The following is a 15,080-nucleotide window of genomic DNA, read 5'->3' as shown; positions in this document are numbered from 1 at the left end:
ATCAACATTTTTTTCTGATGAGTGCTTGACATTTAAATGACAAGGTCACATCAATAAAAAGTTGATTTGAATAAAAAGAAAAAGATCCAACAAGCTGCTTTTGAAGCGTAATAATGAAAATATTAATTTAGTTAATTTTGCAAAACACATTCTGGTCGGTATGCAAATGAGCAGACTAATGACGTAACCCACTCACTATTTCTTTTGTATTTTATTTTGAGAAATTTCTATGAAAAATTCTTATTTTCTCATTGTTATGTGAAACAAATTGTATTCCTCCCTTGACATATTAAACGACCATTATTTTAACAGTTTCTGATTTAGTAAAGTTGGTCCTTGTCATATCTGTAAAAAATGAATATTGGTTAATTTAAACAATAATTATTATTATTACTATTTGTTTGGCGTCACCTGTACCTGGGAGGCGAAAAGCAAACTGAGTCACTATGACCCGCAGGTCTCTCCTCCCGATATAACTGATTGGGGGGGGGGGGGGGGCATGCAGGTGGACCACTGCACCGGGGTTACCCCCTACTCTTATACGAATAGTGCAGTGGGTTCTAAACGTGCAAAGGTGGTGACTCTCCTCTACACGGGGCCTCCATTTAACTTCCTATCCGAGGGACGGAGTATTTTCCATCGTAACAAAGCCTGCATCTATGAAACATGGGAGAGACGTTTACACACAACGCACTGGCTTCAGTCATCCGCCCGGGGTGGACTCGAACCCACGACCTTTGGTTCGACGGGCAGACGCGTTACCGACTGAGCCAACACCGCTCTCTACCGACAAAAAACAAAAGGAATAGTGAGTGAGGAACATCATCGAGTCTCTCATTTGCAGATCACTTAGTTGTGCATATTTTTTTATTACTGTTTTTTGAAAAAGAAGCGAAACTTAAAAATGTCATAGCTTTCTTATTTTACATCCGCGTTTGATGAAATTTTCCAGCGTTAAGCTTGTTTGAGTTTTTCTATCATTTCCAATCAACAGTTTTCTTGGGTGGACTTGGCCTTTAACGTTGGAATAGGGTGTTAGGAGTCTTGTAATCAAAGTGAACGTTGCATTGTAAACATAGGGACACCACCCAAAGTAATTAAAATTTAATTAGGTCCAAAACAACCAGTTAATACTTTGACTACTTTGCATAATTTTTTTTTTGCATCCATTATTTTACGAATGTCAATGAATATGACAGAAGTCCAACTTTGTTGTGAATAATTTTTTTTTCAACAGCTTTTGATCCCGCCATAAAAAACACTGTATTTAATGGATATTCATTGAAATTATTATTTTTGCAAAAAAAAGGTGATAAGACTTCGTGTTACCCTTATGCATGACAACTTGCCATTATGCTCCTTATTCCTTAGGAATAATTCATTTTTTAGTCTTGTTGATCAACGAACCTTTTTTAGCATTAGGAATCAAAATAATAATGTAATCGAAATTTCCATGATTTATAATCATATCTGACTTTTTGAAGTCTATGTGGATGTTTTGAAATAATAACAAATACATCGTTTTTATTTTCATCAACTTAACAATAAAGTTGAATCTTATGCCATTCATTTGTGTTCTCATCTGGACGTCAATTCACTCTATCAATTTAAAATTGTTTTTACTCATTCATAAGTTAATATCTGGCATAAAAGAAGCTTTTGTTTTGAAAGCATTAAGTAGAAACTGATGTTTAAGAAATTCACATTTCCCTACTCTCTTTCCTATTTCTATTTTCCTAACCACGAAGAAAAGGAGTTAGAGGACCTCTATAAATTTATAAACTTCATAAATTAAATTGGAATAAAATTTTTAGTCGTTCATTTCATGACTGACACCAGAAGCGACCGGCAGAAGATAGCCGTCACTGTCTATTTTATTTTCCTTCGATATTCCTTGGCCAAATGTGGTCACATCTAAAAATTCATGTGCACTAAGTTCTGTATTTTGTACTTCTTTTTGCAGCCGTGCGTTTTCATCTTCGGAGTAATCTGTTCGTGATGATACCGATATCTTGTCGTTATCTGCGGGCATGGTTGCTTTTGCGTGCTCAGCTCGAATCGGAGATTTCGCCGTTTCGTTAGTTTTACTTGGAAGAAGATATCCGTCAATATCCTCATCTTTTCCTACATCAATCTTTTTGTACACAGTGTTCATGACCTTATACCCCTGTGCTTTATTTTGACCGTTTGACTGCCCATGACTTATCCGCTCACGTGCGTCTTCTTGCCTTCTTGTGCTGGTCATTGACGTTATGTGGTCTTGTGGTCCGTTATCTTTAGCACTGTTTTCTAAATGAATGTTGTAAGCATAGCTATGTTCGTCCTTGTCCGCGGAAACAGTCTTGTTAGTGGTTCCCATTTCTGTATAATCGTGGCTGCCATGCTCTCTGTCCTTTTCTGTCAGAATCCGCTCATCGTGGTTATGAAACCGCTGGCCAGACGATCGCGTTGTACTTTGACGAAACGTCGTTAGAGGTCGCTCTGGAAGGTTTGGTGGTGCATTGAGATCCTGATAAGTAGATGGTGCCATTGTTCCCTTATTTATTCCTATGTCTTGAAGATCCAAGTAAATTTCATTTTCTAAATAGCGACCTGCCCTTTTGGTCCTGACCGTCCGTAAACAATATGTAAGAGTTATCACTACGAAGAAGCTCGGAAATGTGATACATAACCCGTAAACGATTGCAATTTTATTTGCGGTATCTGTAATAGCGAAAAAAAAATGGTCAAATGATTTAAAAAATGCCTTTCAATTTTTTTAAAAATTAACTCTACTCATCGCTTATGTCATGAAAACACACATGTAAGAAACAACATTTCTGTATCCAAAAAGTTAACGTTTGAAAACTAAAAAAAAAAAGATCTCTACAGGATTGCATGTACTAAATATAATTCACAACAATTACCTGGTTGGATACATTCAACGCTTGCATCTTCGTTGTGGGCACAGTTGTGGACACCAATACCGTCATGATCACAATGTTCAAGATCGATTTCAGTTCCATTGCACTGCACTTCATCGAGAAAGATGTCCCCAGATCCTTTACCAAAATGAGCACCAACTGGAGCTTTCAAAGCCCCAACAAATCCTAACATTCTGCAAACGACCTCCGCGTCCTTGAGATCCCAAGAATCATCACACACAGTTCCCCAGGAGCCATCATGTAAAATTTCCACTCTGCCTTCAGCGTTATTAGTTCCTCCAACTAGACGCACTATAAACGTGATGTAGAAAAACCAAATAATAACGTATTCAATAAAATGTGGGAAGAGAAATAGTCTTATCAGAGTAATTTTACATTAGAGTATTCACTTTCCCTGTGTATTTACTCCCATTCAAAGTATATATAACAATGGTGCATGAACCTACGATTCATCTAGCCCTGATCATTACCTTGTCCACTTCATGTTTAGTTTATATTTGTAGTTGGTGTATTATGTAGTTGATACCAACTCGTCATGACCGTGTAGGACAGAGAGACTGATTATACCCGCGTAGTCTCATTTTCGTAAAATAAAAACTACCTCCATATTATAGTCAGGGGCCTTAGGCCTTAAATTTGAAGTTTTGGGGACAGAGTTTACAAAAGCACCAAACTTTCCCTATGTCACTATTAGGTCAATAGCTTCATTTTTCCCACAGAACATGGTGTTGAAAATTGCATCTTCATGCAAAAATATGCTAATTTATGCAAATTAGCAGTAATTTATGCATGAAGCCATATGCCATTAGGAATTAATTAATAAAAGTTTTTTAAAAAAGATACCAAACTTTAGGAAAGTCTCTATCAGGTCAATAGCTTTAATTTTTCCCACAGGACATGGTGTTGAAAATTGCATCTTCATGCAAAAATATGCTAATTTATGTAAGCTAGCAGCAATTACCCGTGGCAGCACAGGGGGTAGGAGTCATTTTTCTTTATCAAAGTGTGTGGGGGAGGGGAGGGGGTGACATTCTTGTATGTACAGCTAGACTGCCTATTTACACTGAAAGCCGAGCAGTTTATTGATGAAATATATTTAGACAACTGATTTATAGCAGACTTCTCTTTCAATATAGATAGGAGGTTCAATTAAGTTAAGCATCTTGGGTTGAACTGGAGGAAGAACTTCAATAATCATTACAGAGTGAAATCCAAATCTAACTATAAAATGGAAAAATGTATTAGAACACGGTGTATTCAGTAAGCAGTCAAGAGGCAATTATTGTGATATAGAAATGTTATGATTACATGTATTGGGTCGGAAATGAATATGTAAGTACATTGCACATGTACCTTACAATGCACATTAGACTGCAGTTGTTTGTAATTTTTAAATTAAAGGTTGCTCAATCATATATAAGTATGGCAGGATGTCGAAAAGAATTGAGCGTGAGAGAAAGGGGGGGGGGGGGGGTGATAAAATGAGTGAGACAGAAACAGTGGTGGGAAAAATGAGTCAGACAGACAGTGAGGAAAATGAGAGACAGAGAATGGGAAAAATGAGAGACAGAGGGGAAAATGAATGACAGAGAGACAGAGGGGAAAATGAAAGAGACCCACACGGGGAAAATGAATGAGAGAGAGAGATAGTGGGGAAAATGAGAGAGACATTGGGAAAATCAGAGAGAGAGAGATGAAGAGAGAGATAGAGAAATTAAAGAATACAAAAGAGCGAGATAGAGAGAGAGAGAAAAGGTTTTAGATGTTAATTGTGATAAAAAGATAAGATTTGTATGGCTTACATGGGCATTTTAATTTTTTTTAGAGGTTTTAGATATCTTTTTTTACTGGTGGATCAAATAGTTATGCATTGAAATAATTGATAAAAATCTTAGAAAGTACACTGTAAATGTAGTATGGAATTATTGTGTCTTTTAAAAGTTATATGGGCATCTTCACTGATTATAATTTCATTCAAATAAATAACAATATTGATACGTGTATGTTAGATTATGTCTTTTTTCATAAAAATATCATGTTAATTAAAGGCAAGATATGCTACAACAGTATACAGATGAAAAGATCATAATATTTGAGATGGCATAATGCATAAGGTCCCGTATGTCTGTTATACACGGTATTGGCTGTTGAAGCGATAAACCATTTTACACTGTATTATTCATATCTACATTTTTAATAAACATCTACATATGTACAACAGAGTTTTGTAGAATACATGTCAAACAAAATATGTGTAGCAAAAAAAATGCCAGTGTTGCCAATTTGCAGAAGAAAATCTGATCAAATTTGCCTTTAAATAAAAGGGTTAATAGCAAATCTATTTAAGACAATTTTAATTTTGGGTTTTGGAACTTAGCACTGAGTTGATTATCTGACTCAACCAAACAACTTCATCATATGTTGGAATTTAGATTTACTGCGGCATCAATCATTCAATATAAATATTACATTTTACGTCAAAATACTAACCATGCACTGTTCAACTGTGTACAACAGAGCACTGGCACAGTTTTGGAGCGTTGAGTAGCAGGTAGCCCAATCTGTTAAAATATAGGATTAAATACAAAGGATGTGTTAATGAAACTGGGCAGAAACATTAGATGTAGACCCTCACCCCAGCAACCCCCCAGTCAACACTTGTTTCCAAAAAGCCAAGTCAGAATAGGGATAACCTCTTTGTGACAACTGCCCACATTTTGTACGGTAACCACTGAGGACATCGGCCGATTACGGTATGTTGTTTACGTTTCAGCAGCGCTACACATGCATATATACATGCAGCCAGCGCATGAGTGTAAGTACGTACCGTATACCGTGCTTTGTATTTCGCTGACCCGAGAGAGGTAAAAGGGACTGGGAATACTTCGAAGCTATACTCAGGGCTGCGAAAAGGAATGCCAAAAAGTTACGAATTAAAAAAAAATTTAAATAATGCGACCAAAATACCACAAACAACCCCCCTCATGACAATCTGTGAACAATTTAACCATGTTTAGAAAAAATTCCAGCTCGATTGAGTGGAAAACCACGGAGAAAAGCTGCTTCAAACAAACGGAAGGACACAAGATTAGCCAAATTATAGTAAGGATTAGCAGTAATTTATGCATGAAGCCATATGCCAATAGGAATTAATTAATAAAAGTAAATAAAAAGATACCAAAATTTAAGAAAGTCTCTTTTAGGTCAATAGCTTTAAATTTCCTTGTCAAACATGATATTGAAAATCATGTCTTTATGCAAAAATGTGTTAATTTATGTAAATTAGCAGTTAATTTATGCATGAATAATAAAAATTAGTAAAAGGAATAAAAAGAAACCAAACTTAAAGAAAATCTCTGTCAGATCCATAGATTTAATTTTCCCTATCAAACGTGCTATTGAAAATCCCGTCTTCATGCAAAATATGCTAATTTATGTAAATTAGCAAATATTTATGTATGAAGCTGTATTCCATTGACTAATCATATATTACATAAAGCATAAAGCCGTATGCCAACCAGAACAGTGGCAAAAATCGAGCCAGAGCGGCCAGAATCGAGTCGAATTTAGCCCGAATCCTCCGATTATCGCCAAATGACGACCTGAATAACGACCCGAATCGAACGATTATGCAGGAATTTGCAGAGTACAGCCACAGAATTTCCCGAAAATGTGCCAGATTCTTTCGAAAAGATCTATAATTTACCGATTCGGCAGCTTTTTGGATGCCATTTTTCTAATTTCTGGCCAATTCGTCTCACTCGTCTATATTATTCTTTGTATTCGTACGATATGGGAGGGGGGGGGGGCAAGAGTCGGACATTTAATTACTCTTCTACTGATACGAATAGGTCTTAATCTTCACCATGTTCACAAAATACCCCAAAATCCAACCGAATTCCATTAAAATACATCCCGGATGTGGCCCGAATGGAATTTCCTGTGGTCACATTCGGGAATATTCTGGAGGGTATTCGGCTGATTTTGAACATTTCAAAATGAGCTGAATTTTTCAGCGAATGTTCCCGAATTTTCTTGCATTTACGAAGGCAAAACAGAATATTCCTGAAACCACCAGAATACATGTACGCGTATATGGATGGATTCGCAGCTGATTCGGTTCCGTTCTAACCTTAGCTTTAAGCAAAGGGTTACACAAAACCAAATTCTCCCGAACAAATTCAGATCAATTCTGCCCAAAATGGCCTGGATTCGGTACTTATTCATTTCGGATTCGGGGAGCTCCCGGAATCGATTCGGAAGGATCCGGGACTATTCTGTTCTCCCTCCCAACGGAAACATTCTTAGAGAGATTCTGCTTGTCTTGAAAATTTTAAAACCAGCCGAATATCCTCCAAAATACTCCAGAATGTGGCCAAGAAACATTTTTTCGAGCCACATTTTGGATGAATTGATATGAATTGAATTGAATTTATTACAGAACGTCACCGGCAATTGCCAACATTTTGTTCAAAACAAGAAAATATATACATAAACAGATAAACAAAGACAAAATAGTATTTTTTGTCAAACAAAAACAAAATCAAAACAAAATATAACAAAGCAACTTATATATAAAAATATACACTATAAACATAGGCATTATTCGGGTACTCATTTTAACAATGAGTAAAAAAGAAAAAAAAAGCTGATGTCCAAGAGAGGACAAGGAAAACACAAGGAAAGTGGGAGAGGAGAGGGAAATAAAGAGGAAAGAAGTTCGAAAATAGAGAGGACGGGAGAGAGGAAGAGTGAGAAGAATGGCATCATCACATGTAAACTTATTGTGTAAGAATATTGCGATTGTATAAATTCAAAGTGTTTGCCGGTTGATATTTTTAGTACTCAGAATTCCCCCCTAATATTAATTATGTTTTGGACAAAAGAACAAAATAATTTAATTAATGCATCAGTTTCCAATTTCATAATGTAAATAAATTTTTCCTGGTACTCCATTTCAGAAAACCTAATATTAAGGGTACTTATCTTTTCAAAAAAATCTTTGCGCAAATCATTATATTTGTTACATTTCATTATAATGTGAAACTCATCCCCACCAAATTCAAATTACAATCCTCACAAAATCTCAGGTTAGATGGTATCTTCTCAGGTCTTTTGTACCTCCCTGTTTCTATTGGTAGATTATGAGCGCTCAGTCGGAGCTTGGTTATATTTTTTCTCAAATTGACATTGTGTATTGAACATAAATAATTTTCTTGCCTTATATTGAGTTTGAATTGCCTAAAAGTTCTTAGTTTATTTCCTTCCCTACTGTCCCTGTCGTTAAATAAATCTAATTTAAACTGTTCATCAAATCTCCGTTCCAAGGATGTTTTGCATATTGTAATAAATTCTTTTTGGGAAATTGGTATATTTTCTGGATCGAGTATGGGGGTGTCATTTTTCCGACAAATATCTAATATGTTAAAAATATCCTGAATTGTCTTAAGCCAGCGGTTGTTTCCGTTATTCAATAGACTTACATTTTCTACAAAAGCTTTGTAAACCAAACTATCTTCGTCCATATTACGTATTCGAATCCAATATTTAAGTATATTTATTGCAATTTGGATGACTTTTGGATATCTACCAATTTCAGCTGTCGCTGCTAAGTTACTGCATTTGCGGTTTACCCCAAGAATATATTTACAAAATTGAATGTGCACCTTTTCAGATTCATGTTTAAAATATAGCCCTGTTTTCCCATCAATTAATTGTAGATTTTTTTCCATGTCTATAACATTTGTACCCCATATTTCAGATCCATAAAGTAATATCGGCTGTATCGTTGCATCGAAAAGATGCAACAAGGTTTTAGTGCTAGGAGTATAGGAACCAAAAGATTTGTACAATTTGAACAATGCTCTTCTCGCTTTATCAGCTAAATCCCTTGCGGCCACTTTAAGTGATCCATTATTTGCGAAAACAATACCAAGATATTTCATTTCCTTAACAGTGCATAGTGTTTCTCCATTAATTTCAAATGAAACCTGTTCGTTTGATCTCCCTGATTTTGAGCACACCATAATCTTAGTCTTAGATACATTTATGTTTAGCATCCAGGATTTACAGTATGTGGTGAATTTATCTAAACAGTGTTGCATACCTTTAGGGGATTTCGACACAATAACGAGATCATCAGCATACATTATACAATTTAGTTCTTTATCAAAAAGTGTTACTGGATGGCTTACTGATGTATCAAATATATTAGTTATGTCATTAAGAAATAAATTAAATAAAGTTGGACTAATTACGCAACCCTGTTTTACTCCAACATTAGTATAAAAATATGGGGTAACACCTTCGTCTAATTTGATCGATACTTTACATTTTGAATACATGTCACGGATGACTCTTAAGGAATTGCCACCAATACCATGTTCTAGTAGTTTGTACCAGAGGCCATCTCTCCAAACGTTGTCAAAAGCCTTTCTTAAGTCTACAAAGCATACATATAATTTATTATAGTTATCATCTATTTTACATCTTATATATTTATCAAGAATAGTTTTTAGAACGAACATGTGGTCTGACGTTCTATAACCTGATCTAAAAGCAATTTGATTGGCTGTATTGAATTTATATTCTTCTAGAAATGATACCAAGCGACGGTTTAGAACTGAGCAGAAAACTTTTCCAAGACAACTTGAGAGGGATATTCCTCGATAATTTGAGGGATCGCAAACTGAGCCACTTTTGTAAAGAGGCTTTAAGAGGCTTCCTGACCAATTATCGGGAAAATGACCACTGATAAGGATTAAATTAAATACCTTTGACAAAACTGGTGACAACACAAATTTTCCAGCTTTCAACATTTCGTTCAAAATAGCATCATTTCCTGGGGCTTTCTTTCTCTTCAAAGTTTGAATACACTCTAACACTTCATTGGGAGTGATCTTAAAATCAAGAGATGAAAACGTGTCATGCAGTTTTGGGTTATTTACATGATTCTTAATTTCATTTTGATCTTTCGAAAGTAGGGGTTTGTGATTCATGAGTTCTTTAAAATACTCGAACCATCGCTTTGGTTGTATGTTATTAACTGGACTTTTTCTATCAGAGTGCAGTTTTTCTAGGTCGTTAATCAGGTCCCAATAAAGTTTAGGGTTCTCACTTTGGAGATTGTCTAGTTTGTCAATTATATGATTTCTCTTATTACGTACAATTTCTTTTAGCCTTTTCATGGTGTAATATTGCTGCCTGAGGCCTCTATCAAATGGATTTTTACACACTTGTCTACACAATAGTTTTACGCGACGCCGAAGAGCAAGGCATTCACCAGCTTTAAATATTTTCTTTTTGTTCTTTTTCTTTATGTTTTTTACCCGAGGTATTTTGACTCTTATTTTCGCTTTATCTGCGATAGTTAAGATACAGTTTGTTACATCATTGACTGCGTTTTCAATATCAATGTCATTTGTACAATATACCTTTTCCTTTATTTCTTTTATTATGGTCAATATCTCAGGTGTTTGTAGCGTTTTAGCAAAGGCTGCATCACATACATGCGATTCCCATATATAAGCTTTAGGATGGGGGTTCAAAGCTTGTTTTTCTATTTCACACGGTCTTTGAAGTTCAAGTGTGGATGACATTAAAGATAAGACAATTGGGCAATGATCAGAAAATATATTGAGATCATCAACATAGAAGTATGATATATCATCCAAAGCACCATTTTCAACAAGAGCATAATCTAATACACTGGGAATTCTGGCATTCGCCTCATAGCAAGTAAATTTCCCAGTCAAATCTCCAAGTTTACGTCCATTTACTATTCTTAGATCACATGCTTTACAAAGTTCAATCACATCTTTGCCTCTTTTGTTCACGGGCCTTGTGTCTTGATTTACCCTTGCATAGGCCTCTGAACAATCGAGCGTGAAAGGCACTGGTAATACCCTACCATCACGTTCTGAATCGTATTCAATGCTGTCAGGTAAGGTATTAGTATGAGCATTTAGATCACCCATTATCATACATTTACCTCGGTTCTTATAAGTTGCGATATCTTTCATGATTGCATCGATTAAATCTACTTTTGACGAAAAGGTGGAGTTTTCTGGGCTTAAGTAAACAAAACAGATATACTGCTCCTCAAATGAGTCGTGGATACTATTACCTATCTTTATCCAACAAAATTCGCTTGAGGTATTATTGATAATTGCAACCTGGTGCTTAATAGATTCTTTGATGTACAGGGCCAAGCCCCCTGAGTCAGCTTTAGCATTTTTATGTTTCTTCCTGCATATTACTTTATTGACATATCCTTGTAAAGACATATTTTCCTTCGGCCCTATTTTTATTTCTGCCAGACAAACAATATCATATGAATTAAAAACGTTGACAAAATCCTCTTCTTCCAATTTTGAGGAAGATTTAACCCCGTCCCATCTCTTATGTATCCCATTTACATTCCAATAACAAATTTGAATATTTTTTCTTTCAGTCATAAGGTGTATTCACGTTTCTCGGTCCTCAGATAGACCTTAAACAAGAAGTCTATCGTTTATTTCGTGAAGAGCTCCTTTCAATTGCCCATCGGAGATTTCCTGCTAAAACTCTAGTTCCATTCTTGCTAAGGTGATAACGATCATCACTATACAGATTAGTGTTAATTGTTCCACGGTAGAGCAGGTTTCTGTGATGAACAATTTTAACTCTTCTGTCATATAATGCATCAGCCATCATCATACTATTGGCCATGTCCACACGCTGCTGATACAATTGGTTATCATCTCGGGGCGTGCCGAGAGATATAACTATCTTAATTGATTTGAAGGACACTTTGATCAGACCAATGAGATTGTTCATTTTACAAGCACAATCTAGTGCACTAGACCGTTTAACGTCATTCGTTAATTCGTGGATTATCACGGTTTCTGCATCGCTTAGAGATTGCTTTGCCTCACTAGATTTCAACCAAGACTCAACATCATCCATTGTGTATTTAATTACTTTATGTAACTTAACATTTTGGGAAAACTTATCAGGATCAATCCCACTTATCTGTGAATTTCCAACTATAACAACTTTTCTCATTTTCTTTTCGGTTTTGTCATTCATTTGGCCTCTGCTTCCATCATACATGTTATGTTTATCTCTACTCATATCACACTCGTGATCGTTTCTTTCCTCATGTATTGCGTTCATCCCCTCAGTCGTTCGCTCATTTCCTTCTCGTGCATTCCTCTGTGGTGATATCTCTCGAGCATGTCGAGGTTGACCATTCCTCGGTCGGTCAGCGTCACGATATGGGGCAGCAACATCGCTGTATAGGCTGTATCTTTTATGTTCTAATCCTCCTCCTGTAGGGCTTCTTCCTTCTTCTCGTCTATCACAAATGAATCTCTTACGTTCTCTCCATTGTCCCTCTCCTCTGGGATAATTTCCTCTATATTCACTCCATTTTCTATCATCTCTTCCTTCTTTCCTTCCTCTAGTATGAGTGTATCTTTTTTGTTCCCTCCATTCACCATCACTTTCACTGGCTTGCCATTGTCGTTTGATATTGATCTTTTCTTCATTTACTTTGTCGATTTCTTTCTTCGCCATCTTGAGTTGCTCAACTGTTTGATCCAACTCACTTTGGAGCTTGTTTGATTTCTTTTCCTCATTTTCATTGTATCTTTTATGCATATTCAGTTCTTGTTCTTTGCTTTTGACGACTAGTCTTTGTTCTTTGAGCAATAGCTCATATTCGTTCACACGAATATTAATCTCTGATTTTAGTTGCTTAATACATTCTTTCAGAGAGATTATTTCATCCCGCTGTTTGTCCATCGTCGTTTTTAGTTCATTTTCATCAGCACAGGTACATCTACCTTCATTTTGTGTTTGGAGTTTGATATCTCTAATACATTTGATTACTTCCTTTTCCATATTTTCTATGGCTCCTTTTAGTTGATTGATATCGTTTACATCCTGTTCATGTTTCTCATTGTTCCGATTAGGTTCATTTTGCTCACATAATTCGCGGATAATATCTGCATCAGCAATTTCACATTCATCACAGATATATTTGGCCCCATTCACACGCCTAATATAGGTAAGCATGTGAGCGGGCATCCCCGTGCAAGCAAAGTGGAAATAAGCTTTGCACTTTTGGTACTGCATCTGGTCATAGTTTTAGTATCACCTGGTGATTTACACTTTTTGCAGTAATACTGAGTATTTCGGTCTCCATCTTGAGACAGTAATTCAGATTGTGTGTCAGGTGGAGTCTGAAACGGGCCATCATTAGTTTCGTCATCATCAGGATTCATCTTGCTTATTAGCGTGTATTGCAAGTACCTGGGTTAACGCGGTCCGCTTCGGTGATTCGGAATAGCAGCGTTGAAAGGTTCAATGCCGGTCTGATGCGGCGTACAGGCCTATGGGCCTACGAAGTATATAGTAGTACGTAGTATATATGCGTAGGTATGTCCCGTATACTCACAGTGTTTATTAGCCAAATGAGAGTTCAAAATCTCCTCCTTGAGTCTTTCATGATGTTGAGGTGTCATTCCACTAGCCTTCCCAAGGGCACATACTCTCTTAACAAACACTAGATTTTCCAAGATTTCCTAAGAAAACATTATATCCAGACATGTTCCAGGACACGTACCGTCACCGTCACGTACCGTGATAATGTTACAGAATGATAAAGATACAGAGCGAAATTTTCTGACCGCGCCGCTCGCTGAGTTTTTACTTTCAAGTCTTGCGCAACTTTTGAGACCAATTTTGCGCCACCCGGGTATGTGTTTCGAAATTACGCAACATTTTGTAAGTGCATGTCAGACCGAAAATTGCTCAAAAACATGATTTCGTGTACAAAGTCAATGCAAATTGTGTTTTCAACCAAACTTCATAAATGTATGATTATTTTTAGTTCTGCTAGTCTAAATTTATTCATGTTATGATTTTTATGATCACAGAAGAGTCCCCAACAAATTTCATTGAAAAAACAATGAAAAACAAAAGGTCAAAAAACATAGAAATACATAAGAAATTGCAAAAAACAATATAATACATAAGAAAATGATTTGATATCACAATCTTTTTTCATGTATTCTTGCTAAGGACACCACAAAGAATTTCTATACCAAAATTAGTACATTTGGAGCTTAATTTAGGGAGTTAGAGGAAAAAGTATGATTTCGCATACTAATTACGCATAAATTAGCATAATCACTTAATAGCGATTCGCATGAAATAAATTACTATACAATCTTGTAGATTATGTCCCAGACAACCCGCGTGCCAATTTTCGGCGCGATCGCGCGGTCGACGGCCGAGATCTTAGGGGGGGGGGGGCTGGGAGGCCCCCCCGGCCGTAGGAACTCCCAAAATACCCCGGCCTAGATAGGGTTAAAACTTAAAAATAGGATAGTTGATGAGTTATACACATATTTGCATAAATTTTGCAAGAATTTGCATTAATTAACATTGACAGTTGATTCTTATTCAGGAATTGTACAGAAATTAATCTAGATTTGATGCCCCGTCAAAATAAATCCCAAATACCCCCCCCCCCGTAAAAAAGAAAAAGAAATAGGCTTCTATAGAAAAGTTTCGGTCTGTACTATACATATACAGTAATTCACGGTGAATAGTGTGATTTTGCATAATTTTGCATAAATTAGCCCTATGAAAAAGGATTCCAGTCATTGATATCGAGGCATCCTATCAAGAATTAATGCTTTTGGTACCAGTCACACAGTGACAATTCTATATGTCGATATATGATAATACATGTGTTTTTACATTCGATTTGCATATAATTTGCATAAATTAACTTTAAAAATTGATTCATACTCACCAATTTCATAAAAATCGACCTGCAGTTGAATGTTTAGCAAAAGAAGACACAAATACACACAAATTGAGCATTTGAAAATTATTTTTAGTGAGATATGGTGAATTATGAGTTTTTTGCATAAAATTTGCATAAATTAGCATTTTAAAATAGGGTGCCCTTCACCGATTTCGGGGCACCCTATCTAGAATTAATGCTTTTGATACCAGGGACCCACATGCAAAAAATGGCGCTTTTGTAAATCCTGTCCCCAAAATTTTGCTAAGGCCCCTGACTATTAGGTTTTCAGTAAAATGTACATGGTTGAGAGAAATATACCTCCTGAGAAACAGATAGCACCCGAATCAATGGCG

General features: G+C 36.1%; 2 protein-coding genes across 2 annotated transcripts; both read right to left on the bottom strand.

The window, feature by feature from the left end:
• Positions 1-1,810: 1,810 nt before the first annotated feature.
• LOC121424151 lies at positions 1,811-3,174 on the bottom strand. The gene is made up of 2 exons (XM_041619761.1): positions 2,907-3,174; positions 1,811-2,703 (listed from the first exon to the last, which is right to left on the bottom strand). Exons 1-2 carry the CDS (start codon positions 3,094-3,096, stop codon positions 1,811-1,813), a joined length of 1,083 nt encoding a protein of 360 aa, XP_041475695.1. The 5' UTR covers positions 3,097-3,174.
• Positions 3,175-10,513: 7,339 nt separating this feature from the next.
• On the bottom strand, positions 10,514-13,021 carry LOC121424294. Its single transcript, XM_041619923.1, has one exon. It carries the CDS (start codon positions 12,993-12,995, stop codon positions 11,430-11,432), a length of 1,566 nt encoding a protein of 521 aa, XP_041475857.1. The 5' UTR covers positions 12,996-13,021; the 3' UTR covers positions 10,514-11,429.
• Positions 13,022-15,080: the final 2,059 nt, after the last annotated feature.

This window comes from Lytechinus variegatus, chromosome 11 (genome assembly GCF_018143015.1).
Source record: "Lytechinus variegatus isolate NC3 chromosome 11, Lvar_3.0, whole genome shotgun sequence".
In the NCBI taxonomy this organism is placed as follows: Eukaryota; Metazoa; Echinodermata; class Echinoidea; order Temnopleuroida; family Toxopneustidae; genus Lytechinus; species Lytechinus variegatus.
This window is presented reverse-complemented; position numbering and strand designations above follow the sequence as displayed.